Source organism: Amblyomma mixtum, chromosome 4 (genome assembly GCF_055824585.1).
Source record: "Amblyomma mixtum isolate Tamu chromosome 4, ASM5582458v1, whole genome shotgun sequence".
In the NCBI taxonomy this organism is placed as follows: domain Eukaryota; kingdom Metazoa; phylum Arthropoda; class Arachnida; order Ixodida; family Ixodidae; genus Amblyomma; species Amblyomma mixtum.
This window is the reverse complement of record NC_143015.1, coordinates 149926903-149940525: the sequence shown is the minus strand read 5'-3', so window position 1 is coordinate 149940525 and position 13623 is coordinate 149926903. Positions and strand designations below refer to the sequence as shown.

Genomic DNA, 13623 nt, shown 5'->3' with positions numbered 1-13623 from the left:
CTGTCTTCTTTATCCACTGTGGTATACATCAACATCAGGGCACGCTGTCTTCTTTATCCACTGTGGTATACATCAACATCAGGGCACGCTGTCTTCTTTATCCCCTGTGGTAAACATCAACATCAGGGCACGCTGTCTTCTTTATCCCCTGTGGTAAACATCAACATCAGGGCACACTGTCTTCTTTGTCCACTATGGCATACATCAACATCAGGGCACGCTGTCTTCTTTGTCCCCTGTGGTAAACATCAACATCAGGGCACGCTGTCTTCTTTATCCACTGTGGTAAACATCAACATCAGGGCACGCTGTCTTCTTTGTCCACTGTGGCATACATCAACATCAGGGCACGCTGTCTTCTTTATCCCCTGTGGTAAACATCAACATCAGGGCACGCTGTCTTCTTTATCCACTGTGGTAAACATCAACATCAGGGCACGCTGTCTTCTTTGTCCACTATGGCATACATCAACATCAGGGCACGCTGTTTTCTTTATCCCCTGTGGTAAACATCAACATCAGGGCACACTGTCTTCTTTATCCACTGTGGTATACACCAACATCAGGGCATGCTGTCTTCTTTATCCACTGTGGTAAACATCAACAGCAGGGCACGCTGTCTTCTTTGTCCACTATGGCATACATCAACATCAGGGCACGCTGTCTTCTTTATCCCCTGTGGTAAACATCAACATCAGGGCACGCTGTCTTCTTTGTCCACTATGGCATACACCAACATCAGGGCACGCTGTCTTCTTTATCCACTGTGGTAAACATCAACATCAGGGCACGCTGTCTTCTTTATCCACTATGGTATACATCAACATCAGGGCACGCTGTCTTCTTTATCCACTGTGGTAAACATCAACATCAGGGCACACTGTCTTCTCTATCCACTGTGGTAAACATCAACATCAGGGCACGCTGTCTTCTTTATCCACTATGGTATACATCAACATCAGGGCACGCTGTCTTCTTTATCCACTGTGGTAAACATCAACATCGGGGCACGCTGTCTTCTTTATCCACTGTGGTATACACCAATATCAGGGCATGCTGTCTTCTTTGTCCACTATGGCATACATCAACATCAGGGCACGCTGTCTTCTTTGTCCACTATGGTACACATCAACATCAGGGCACACTGCCATCTTCATCCACTTTGGTATACATCAACATCAGTGCACGCTGCCTTCTTTATCCACTATGGTATACATTAACATCAGGGCACACTGCCATCTTCATCTACTTTGGTATACATCAACATCAGGGCACGCTGCCTTCTTTATCCACTATGGTATACACCAACATCAGGGCATGCTGTATTCTTTATCCACTATCAACATCAGGGCACACTGACTTCTTTATCGACTATAATATACATCAACATCAGGGCACGCTGTCTTCTTTATCCACTGTGGTATACACCAATATCAGGGCATGCTGTCTTCTTTGTCCACTATGGCATACATCAACATCAGGGCACGCTGTCTTCTTTGTCCACTATGGTACACATCAACATCAGGGCACGCTGTCTTCTTTATCCACTATGGTATACATCAACCTCAGGGCACGCTGTCTTCTTTATCCACTGCGGTAAACATCAACATCAGGGCACGCTGTCTTCTTTATCCACTATGGTATACATCAACATCAGGGCACGCTGTCTTCTTTATCCACTGTGGTAAACATCAACATCAGGGCACGCTGTCTTCTCTATCCACTGTGGTAAACATCAACATCAGGGCACGCTGTCTTCTTTATCCACGATGGTACACATCAACATCAGGGCACACTGTCTTCTTTATCCACTGTGGTAAACATCAACATCAGGGCACACTGTCTTCTTTATCCACTATGGCATACATCAACATCAGGGCACGCTGTCTTCTTTATCCACTGTGGTAAACATCAACATCAGGGCACGCTGTCTTCTTTATCCACTATGGCATACATCAACATCAGGGCACGCTGTCTTCATCCACTTTGGTATACATCAACATCAGTGCACGCTGCCTTCTTTATCCACTATGGTAAACATCAACATCAGGGCACACTGTCTTCTTTATCCACTATGGCATACATCAACATCAGGGCACGCTGTCTTCTTTATCCACTGTGGTAAACATCAACATCAGGGCACGCTGTCTTCTTTATCCACTATGGCATACATCAACATCAGGGCACACTGTCTTCTTTATCCACTGTGGTAAACATCAACATCAGGGCACGCTGTCTTCTTTATCCACTATGGCATACATCAACATCAGGGCACGCTGTCTTCTTTATCCACTTTGGTATACATCAACATCAGTGCACGCTACCTTCTTTATCCACTATGGTAAACATCAACATCAGGGCACACTGTCTTCTTTATCCACTATGGCATACATCAACATCAGTGCACGCTGCCTTCTTTATCCACTGTGGTAAACATCAACATCAGGGCACGCTGTCTTCTTTATCCACTATGGCATACATCAACATCAGGGCACGCTGTCTTCTTTATCCACTGTGGTAAACATCAACATCAGGGCACGCTGTCTTCTTTATCCACTATGGCATACATCAACATCAGGGCACGCTGTCTTCTTCATCCACTTTGGTATACATCAACATCAGGGCATGCTGTCTTCTTTATCCACTATGGTATACATCAACATCAGGGCACACTGTCTTCTTTATCGACTATAATATACATCAACATCAGGGCACGTTGTCTTCTTTATCCACTGTGGTATACATGAACATCAGGGCACGCTGTCTTCTTTATCCCCTGTGGTAAACATCAACATCAGGGCACGCTGTCTTCTTTATCCACTATGGTATACATCAACATCAGGGCACGCTGTCTTCTTTATCCCCTGTGGTAAACATCAACATCAGGGCACGCTGTCTTCTTTATCCACTATGGTATACATCAACATCAGGGCACGCTGTCTTCTTTATCCACTGTGGTAAACATCAACATCAGGGCACGCTGTCTTCTTTATCCACTACGGTATACATCAACATCAGGGCACGCTGTCTTCTTTATCCACTGTGGTAAACATCAACATCAGGGCACGCTGTCTTCTTTATCCACTATGGTATACATCAACATCAGGGCAGGCTGTCTTCTTTATCCACTGTGGTAAACATCAACATCAGGGAATGCTGTCTTCTTTATCCACTGTGGTAAACATCAACATCAGGGCACGCTGTCTTCTTTTATCCACTATGGTATACATCCACATCAGGGCACCCTGTCTTGTTTATCCACTGTGGTATACACCAATATCAGGGCATGCTGTCTTCTTTGTCCACTATGGCATACATCAACATCAGGGCACGCTGTCTTCTTTGTCCACTATGGTACACATCAACATCAGGGCACACTGCCATCTTCATCCACTTTGGTATACATCAACATAAGTGCACGCTGCCTTCTTTATCCACTATGGTATACATTAACATCAGGGCACACTGCCATCTTCATCTACTTTGGTATACATCAACATCAGGGCACGCTGCCTTCTTTATCCACTATGGTATACACCAACATCAGGGCATGCTGTATTCTTTATCCACTATCAACATCAGGGCACACTGTCTTCTTTATCGACTATAATATACATCAACATCAGGGCACGCTGTCTTCTTTATCCACTGTGGTATACACCAATATCAGGGCATGCTGTCTTCTTTGTCCACTATGGCATACATCAACATCAGGGCACGCTGTCTTCTTTGTCCACTATGGTACACATCAACATCAGGGCACGCTGTCTTCTTTATCCACTATGGTATACATCAACCTCAGGGCACGCTGTCTTCTTTATCCACTGCGGTAAACATCAACATCAGGGCACGCTGTCTTCTTTATCCACTATGGTATACATCAACATCAGGGCACGCTGTCTTCTTTATCCACTGTGGTAAACATCAACATCAGGGCACGCTGTCTTCTTTATCCACTGTGGTAAACATCAACATCAGGGCACGCTGTCTTCTTTATCCACTATGGTACACATCAACATCAGGGCACACTGTCTTCTTTATCCACTGTGGTAAACATCAACATCAGGGCACGCTGTCTTCTTTATCCACTATGGCATACATCAACATCAGGGCACGCTGTCTTCTTTATCCACTGTGGTAAACATCAACATCAGGGCACGCTGTCTTCTTTATCCACTATGGCATACATCAACATCAGGGCACGCTGTCTTCTTCATCCACTTTGGTACACATCAACATCAGTGCACGCTGCCTTCTTTATCCACTATGGTAAACATCAACATCAGGGCACACTGTCTTCTTTATCCACTATGGCATACATCAACATCAGGGCACGCTGTCTTCTTTATCCACTGTGGTAAACATCAACATCAGGGCACGCTGTCTTCTTTATCCACTATGGCATACATCAACATCAGGGCACACTGTCTTCTTTATCCACTGTGGTAAACATCAACATCAGGGCACGCTGTCTTCTTTATCCACTATGGCATACATCAACATCAGGGCACGCTGTCTTCTTTATCCACTTTGGTATACATCAACATCAGTGCACGCTGCCTTCTTTATCCACTATGGTAAACATCAACATCAGGGCACACTGTCTTCTTTATCCACTATGGCATACATCAACATCAGTGCACGCTGCCTTCTTTATCCACTGTGGTAAACATCAACATCAGGGCACGCTGTCTTCTTTATCAACTATGGCATACATCAACATCAGGGCACGCTGTCTTCTTTATCCACTGTGGTAAACATCAACATCAGGGCACGCTGTCTTCTTTATCCACTATGGCATACATCAACATCAGGGCACGCTGTCTTCTTCATCCACTTTGGTATACATCAACATCAGGGCACGCTGTCTTCTTTATCCACTATGGTATACATCAACATCAGGGCACACTGTCTTCTTTATCGACTATAATATACATCAACATCAGGGCACGTTGTCTTCTTTATCCACTGTGGTATACATGAACATCAGGGCACGCTGTCTTCTTTATCCCCTGTGGTAAACATCAACATCAGGGCACGCTGTCTTCTTTATCCACTATGGTATACATCAACATCAGGGCACGCTGTCTTCTTTATCCCCTGTGGTAAACATCAACATCAGGGCACGCTGTCTTCTTTATCCACTATGGTATACATCAACATCAGGGCACGCTGTCTTCTTTATCCACTGTGGTAAACATCAACATCAGGGCACGCTGTCTTCTTTATCCACTATGGTATACATCAACATCAGGGCACGCTGTCTTCTTTATCCACTGTGGTAAACATCAACATCAGGGCACGCTGTCTTCTTTATCCACTGTGGTATACACCAATATCAGGGCATGCTGTCTTCTTTGTCCACTATGGCATACATCAACATCAGGGCACGCTGTCTTCTTTGTCCACTATGGTACACATCAACATCAGGGCACACTGCCATCTTCATCCACTTTGGTATACATCAACATAAGTGCACGCTGCCTTCTTTATCCACTATGGTATACATTAACATCAGGGCACACTGCCATCTTCATCTACTTTGGTATACATCAACATCAGGGCACGCTGCCTTCTTTATCCACTATGGTATACATTAACATCAGGGCACACTGCCATCTTCATCTACTTTGGTATACATCAACATCAGTGCACGCTGCCTTCTTTATCCACTATGGTATACATTAACATCAGGGCACACTGCCATCTTCATCTACTTTGGTATACATCAACATCAGTGCACGCTGCCTTCTTTATCCACTATGGTATACACCAACATCAGGGCATGCTGTATTCTTTATCCACTATGGTATACATCAACATCAGGGCACACTGTCTTCTCCATCCACTATGGTATACACCAACATCAGGGCATGCTGTATTCTTTATCCACTATGGTATACATCAACATCAGGGCACACTGTCTTCTCCATCCACTATCAACATCAGGGCACACTGTCTTCTTTATCAACTATAATATACATCAACATCAGGGCACGTTGTCTTCTTTATCCACTGTGGTATACATGAACATCAGGGCAAGAAAAAGTTAACCTGAAGCCACAAAACAAAAAAGTCTATGCTGCCGCTAAAAGCAAGCTAGACACCACTAACTTGCCGCTGACTTTAATCTTTGCTTCAAAATTCACTTTACTCGTGTTACGCTCTTTCCTCAAGGCCTGTTCCAAGCATTTCAAGATCAAAAGTGACCCTTCACCTACCCAAAAGAGAGGTGGCGCTCTTACCTGGACCTTGTCATCAATCCACTGACGTTGGACGCTACATCGCCTGTTGTCAGCAAGTCCAGCGTGGTACGACACGGACGCAATGCCGTGCTTGCACAGGTCACTGGCCAGCTGGTCGCACTCCTTTCGGGAGAAGCAGTAGATGATGCCGCTCTGCCGCTTGAACTTGTTCTTGATGACCTCGACGATTTCTTTGACGACCGACTTGCCCGTCTTGGGGCAGACCTCGTAGCAGAGATTCGGCCGGTTGAAGCTCTGCAGGAACCATTTGGGGTCCCGCATCCCCAGCTGGTGGAGGATGTCCGTGCGGACACGGGGTGTTGCGGTCGCAGTCAGTGCCATCATCGGCACACCAGGGAACTTCTCGCGCAGCACGCTGAGGCGCTTGTAGTCAGGCCGGAAGTCATGGCCCCACTGGCTTACACAGTGCGCCTCATCGATGACGAACCTATGTTGAATAAATGTGTTCTTCTTACAGCAAACACGTCAGTGTGTACAATTTGCTTGCTATAGTGTGTTCACCAAAGCCAACTAATGCTAATATTCCTAAATATTTCTTTGTGAGACGTTCTCAGTGCTGGCAAGAAGACCTAACCATTAATATGTCGGCAAAATAAGGCAAACACGAAGTATTCTAATGCTGACTACTCTCAATAGTTTTTGAGGCTGGTGGTCAGCCTCAGCAAACTAAAATAGCACTGTGAAGCAGGCAATCAATGACACCTACTAAAGGTTGTGGCTTTGGAATACGTGATTCATGTAACACAATACGCCTGGACTATCTGCTTGGTAACACGCATCAGGTATCAGCTTACAGCACAAACACCGATTTGGTACCATTCAAAAGCTTTCGCTGAATGCTTGCCTAAAAAATTTCAGGGGATGTCACCTGCTGAAATCTCTTGTAAGCTGGATCAAATGTGTGGCATCATCTCTGTTCTGAGCTGTACACTAAAACAGAAAATTGAGTTGGCAGGAAAAGTTTATGGGATGCATTTCCTTGGGAACAAATTCTTAGTGCTGCGTTGTGACAAAGTCGCCTGTTATTGCTGCCCGCAGATGAAGAATGCACATTTTCCTTTACTTGCATGGCTTTGCAAAAATAAATTTTTTTTCCACACACCCATATCCAGCAAATTGTTGGTGCTGACTGTACGAACATTCCTATGACCCTGCAAGACGATTTCAACATTGTAGCTTCATGCCCATGCAGAGGAAGCCATAAGCCATAGCACTGAAATTTCTTTGCTGCATCATGTTTCATGTACATCTGGTGATTATGTTGCAGACCTCATTTGGCACTCGGTGGAATTCCATCAGCCATGTACCACACCTTCAGAAAGTTTGACCGACAATGTGCAGACAAACCTACGAAATTGTGATGCTGCGCATTCATTAGCTAGCAAGAAGAGTAGTCACTTCTGAAAAAGGATCGCAACATATCCCCGTACATCATACTGCACATCTGTCATTAACAGCAGTTTTTTTTTTTTAAACTCATCAGTTCTACTGCTTAAGTGTCACTGGTAGTAAGAGATTATTCTCTGTCCTCCTATGTAGTAACCCTTTGGTTTTATGCAATTTTTACACCCTGAAGCGACTCGGGCTATGAGAGACACTGTAGTGGAGGGCTCCGGAATAATTCCGACCACCTGGGGTTCTTTAACGTGCACTGACAACACACAGTACACGGGCCGCTAGAATTTTGCTTCCATCGAAACGTAACCGCCACATTTGAACCCACGTCTTTCACCACAGCAGCCGAGCAACATCATCACTCAGCCACTACCGTGGCTCTGTAGTCACCTTTCAGATGTGTACCGACAAGGGTGCTCTGAGTAGCTCCTTAAATTTGTTACTTTATCTACATCAGCTTCCAGCCTCCAGAAGCCCATTAAGTTCCTCACGCTTCACCAAGCATAATTTGCAATTTTTTACTGACACACGTATTTTGCTGCACATGTACTTAACTAAATATTCATCACAAGACATTGCTGCGTGTTTCTTTTTGAAGGTGCACAGACCTGCAGAAATGTGGAGAAGGAACTACTGGACCCGCATCTGCCAAATTTATTAAGGCGAAAGCCTCTAATGTGTCATCGTTGTAAGCAGCAGTTGTCGACAGAAATGTCACGCTGTTCAATTGGTCGAAACGGTCGTGACGTCACAGTGCGCGAATTTCAAACGGGGCCAATTGTACTTTGGCTAGTAACCATGCAACCAATTGAAGGGATCGTATAGTGATGCTCCAACTAAGTGGGACTGAGCTTAGTTGATTGCTTAATTACCCAATTAGCCTAATTAACATTTATAGTAAGGCCATATAAATAAATAAAAACGAGTAGAAAATTGGTCGAGCTCGGGAATCGAACCCCGGTCTTCGGCGTGCAAGACGAGCATGCTATCCACTCCGCCATGGCTCGATGGTTGGGAATGAACAAAGGCACGTCTAGTGAATACCGTGTCTTCGCTCACTCCCATCCTCCTCCCTTCCCTTCCAGCGAGGTTTAGGTGTCCACAGACAAATGAGAGACAGATACATTTCCTTTCCTCAAAAACCAATTTACCGTCGAGCGAGGCGTAGAACCGAATGGGCGATGGCGTTCTATGGACTCCCTAGCAGCGTTGCAAGACGCTGTCGCGTTCCACTCTTAGAGGCGAAGCTTAACATCTTAACCACACATCAGTGACCACACTAGGTCAAAAAAGTGCCCCCCTGAATTTTGACGGGTGTCCACCGAGATATGTGAGACAGTTACTGCGTGATTTCATTTCCTCAAGTACAATTTTCATTTTCTTCATTACGGGCCCTCTTTGTCTTCTTTCACTCCCACTTCCTCCCTTCCTCTACGGTGCGGTTCAGGTGTCCACCGAGATGACAGAGAATTACAGCGCCATTTCGTTTCCTCAAAAAGCGTTGCGTTCAAAGGGCAAGGCATCGCGCCGAACAGGTGGTGGCGTTCTGTGGACTCCCTGGCAGCGCTACTACACGCTGTCGCGTTCCACTCCTAAAGGCGATGCTTAAGTATCATTAATTAGCAGTTAATTAACATTCAGACATTCATCAGTAATTAACCATTAATTAGTGATTTGTCATCACTTATTAATTAGTACTCAATTATATGTGACGCCACCAGTGCCACAGAAGCACCGAAAGTTCTGCGGAAAACTCTTTCGCCTCTACGCACTTTAGACAGTCTAAGTGCCCCTGAATTTTTGCATACTTTTATAGGAACGCCCATGTTCGAGAAATGAAAACATCGTTTAACGCCGACAACATTACACTTTCACTCAGGTCTGAAGAGGACGTATAAAGAAGGGCTTCAAAATTCAAACCTCGTGAGGTGCTTGTTTGCATGCAGCCGCTGAAGAGCGTCGAGGAGCCGACCGCTTGCACCGATCTTCTCGGGTGTGACGTAGAGCAGACGCAGCTGCGGTCGCGAGGACCTCAGGTCGGCGTACACACTCCCACTGTCATTTTCACCAGACAGGTGATTGGCCGGCACATCCAGCGATGTCAGTTTGAGCACCTGAACAGTGCGGCAAAAAACTGCCCGTCACTCATCCCAGTAGCCTAACACAAAGGCATCCCTAAAACAAGGGATGCTACAAGTCTTCTGCAATGGTAGCAAACAGACAGCACTATAAGCGGCAGGACTTTATCTTAGAGCAAGCTTCACTTTAAACTGCAAGACTGCATAAATACAACCACCCATTTTGTTTAACTTACTTTTACCCATAGTAAAGACCTACAGACTAATATAGCAGGGTCCTAGCAGATCTGTAAGGAATAGTAACAGTCAGGACTAAGCGTCAGACACAAAGCAGCATTTCTAATACTCATGCCACAAGGGCGAATTTAATGCCATTAAGTGCTTACTGCCTTAAGTTTTAATGGCATTCGCGTGGTGCCATACGTATAACTTTAATGGCATTAGCCTTATACCCGTGCCACACGGACAGATTTAATGCCATTAAGTGCTTACTGCCTTAAGTTTTAATGGCATTCGTGTGGTGCCACACGCATAAATTTAATGGCATTAGCCTTACTGCCATTCGCGACCTACTGAGTTCGCCACAACTCATTCGCCCGTGAAATGCGTACTCTCGCTCCCATTCTACACGCAGAAAAGCATGCAGCTTTGTTAGTAACAACTTCCTAACCAGTAGGAAATGGTTAATTCTTAACTTTCAGTAAGATTAGGTATTAATACCGCATTTTCAATGCGAAGAGCGCCATTTTAACCAGCCTTATTGACAGGTACTCTAGACTTGTGTGCTGACCGTCGAGTTTATAGCTACTTTTTCGACTTGTAAAGCAGGAACAGCCGCATTTTCTGGAAAAGCGTTTTTACATTACATTTGAACAACATTCCCGATATATTGTGCTCATTAGGAATGTTTATATTCAGATGAAACTTTTGACTGCCTTGCAAGCGTTATCGTCATCGTCACTTTCGATAATGGCATTAAATGTGGACGTGTAGCACCAACTCCGAAAATAATGGCATTAACAAACTTAAGGCCTTAAGCATTTACTGCCATTTCTTGTGAGCGTGTGGCACGGGTATTACTGCCATTCACAACCTACTGAGTTCACCACAACTCATTCGCCTGTGCAATGCGAACTCTCGTTCCCATTCCACACACAGAAAAGCATGCAACTTTACTCGCAACAACCTCCTAACCAGTAGCAAATGGTTAATGTATAACTTTCAGCCAGATGAGGCACATCTACTGCATTTTTAATGCAAAGGGCGCCATTTTTACCGGCACTTCGGACAGATACTCTCGGCCTGTGTGCTGACAGGCGAGTTTATGACTACTTTTTCGACTTGTCAAGCAGGAACAGCCGTATTTTCTGCAAAATAATTGTTATATTGCACTTGAACAACGTGCCGAAGATATTGCGCTCATTAGCACTGTTTATATTCAGATGAAACTTTTGACTGCCTTGCAAGAGTTACCGTCATCGTGACTTTCATGTAATGACATCAAATGTGGACGTGTAGCATGAACTCTGAAAATAATGGCATTAACAAACTTAAGGCCTTAGGCATTTACTGCCATTTTTTGTGCACGTGTGGCACGGGTATAACCATGGTAAAACTAATTAAGGACATTGCTTCGCATACAGTGTGTTCACAAGAAGGAAAAACCAAATAATTTAGACCCGTTAAGGAAGGCTAAAAGGAAGAAATTATGTAATAAAGCAATAAGGTTAATTAGTATGCACCAACAGGAGATTTGCAAAGACGACAAGTGAAATGATACTAGACGAAGGCACTAATTCTTTCTCCTAGAAATTCTCCACATCACTGCCTACAGCAGGTCTGTATTCCTTTTTGTATGCTTTTAGTGTACGCTTCTCTTCACTGCACCATAACAATAAACTACACGATCCAATAAATTACACGACAACCTCCACACACCTGATCCTGAATAAGTGACTTGAGCGGCGAAATGACAATGGTCACACCGTCACTCATCACTGCCGGCAGCTGGTAGCACAGGCTTTTCCCCCCGCCCGTTGGCATCAGTATGAAGCAATCCTCCCCCAGCAGCGCAGCATTGATGGCTTCCAGCTGGTTCAGACGAAACTGCTTCAGACCAAAAACTGACGCAAACTTCGCCCTGAGCTCGGCTGAATGAGGAAAGCCAAAACCCTTGAACTTTGTCGATGCACCGTCGTTGCGATACTGTCCAACAAACCTCCCCGTTGATCCACTGTTGTTGTCAGCGTCCCTTTGCGCTTGCGTTTGGGCCTCTGTAATACCACCGTCTAGGTCTAGCACGTCCTCGGTGTCAAAGTCCTGAATGAACTCTGTGTCCGTGGCAGCTTTGCTAGTGGACGGCTTCGAGTCGAAGTAGGGCGAATGCGACGAACCCTTCAGCGAGGAGGAATCCGCCAAACGGGAGTTGGCAAGTATGGGACTGTTTGATGACGACGGTGAAGCCTTGTTCAGCGTCTCGTCACCCAGCCTTTTCAGTCTGTGGGAAAGCGACAGTTCGTGAGAAGTGCTGTCCGAAAACGCACCGGACGTCCCGGGCTTCGGGAATTCTACTCCGCTGTTTCCTAAAGCAGCGAGACGAGGGGACAGTTTGTGGTCGGCCGGTTTGTCCAGGCGGCCTCCGGTCAGCGACGACCCTGTTACGCCGGCCTTAGATTTTAGCGGCGACGAGAAACTGCCGGAAGCCTTTCGGAACTGCCGGAAGACCTTGGCGCGCAGGTCGACAAGAGAAAGCAGGTCGCTCGAAACTTGCCTCGTCTCGCCCAAAACCGTGCATATGTGGGAAGACAGTTTGTAGTCGTACTCTCGCAAGACCACGGCGGCCGCCTCGGAGTCACTAGAGCCGGCTTGAAAGTTCGGCTTGGAGAGCAGCGCGCTTTGCTCTATCTGACGTAGTTCAAAGGCGTCGAGCTTGCCGCTCGGCGAAAGCGGGCCACTCGTCAGCTGTTGAACCGGTGCGCCCGAGGTCGTTCGCTTCGACGAAGCGGACACAGAGGCTCGCGATGGAACGAAGACATCGTCGTCCCAGTCGTCGCACCTAGAGCGGAGGTTTTCCTTTGACAGGTCCCTCGGGGGAGGCGACTGAGACGGGATGTCAATGAAATCTGGCTCGTCGGTTTCTGACCAGTCGAACTCTGGGCTGCTAGGTGGGAACTGGGTTTCGGAAACCTGAACCTTTGACGACAACGCATCACCGGCGGCGACGACCTTCCTCGGAGACTTGAAAGCGCCGTTCGGCCGCTGCCGCCGAGGCGACTGTCCCAGAGTTTTGTGCGCGACAGCGCTGCCCAAGACACAGCTCGGAGGCTTGAACTTCGAGGGCGACCCGCCGCTGCTGAACTCTCTCCTGTCGTCGTCACGCTCGACGTCATAATCACGATCACGTCTCGCACTTGAAGCCGGTGGCGGCTTGAACGAGCCAGCTTTGGCACTTGTGCTGCGATGCGAAGATGACGGGTTTTCATACGGAGTCACACACTCAGCGACGAGTTCGACTAACTTGCGCTGGTCGTAGAAGGTAAATCCGGAGCTCTTGGAAGCGGCGGTCTTTCCGCTAACAGAGTGCGATTTATTGGTAAGCTCTTGAAGCCGCCTTTTGCACTCTTCTAGATTAGTCTCAGGCAAACGCGTGGACATTTCCGCGTGACAGTAGACGGCATTATGCCTCAAAGTTCACTGTGACAAACTTTTGAAGGAAGGCTCACAATTAAACTTGCAGCCGACATGACAAAAACCGCCACAGTTCAGTCGTCAGGCGTGCACGTCCAAGGTTATGTCAAAATCGACATTGCCAACGGCAGTATAGAGGGCGCTGCATTCCGCCTACTTTATGCTTTGTGCAAGATTGTTTTTAGCATCATAAATCA

The 13623-nt window shown here is 46.2% G+C and overlaps 1 protein-coding gene across 1 annotated transcript in view; it reads right to left on the bottom strand.

Moving 5' to 3' along the window:
• Positions 1-13493, bottom strand: part of Blm (Bloom syndrome helicase) — a 35444-nt gene extending 21951 nt beyond the window's left edge. Inside the window, exons 1-3 of the mRNA XM_089588304.1 lie at positions 11678-13493; positions 9582-9775; positions 6246-6693 (exon numbers count right to left, since the gene is read on the bottom strand). Of these exons, the coding sequence (XP_089444430.1) occupies positions 6246-6693; positions 9582-9775; positions 11678-13393 (2358 nt within the window). The 5' untranslated portion in view covers positions 13394-13493. The remainder of the gene's footprint in view (positions 1-6245; positions 6694-9581; positions 9776-11677) is intronic.
• Between the last annotated feature and the right edge of the window lie 130 nt (positions 13494-13623).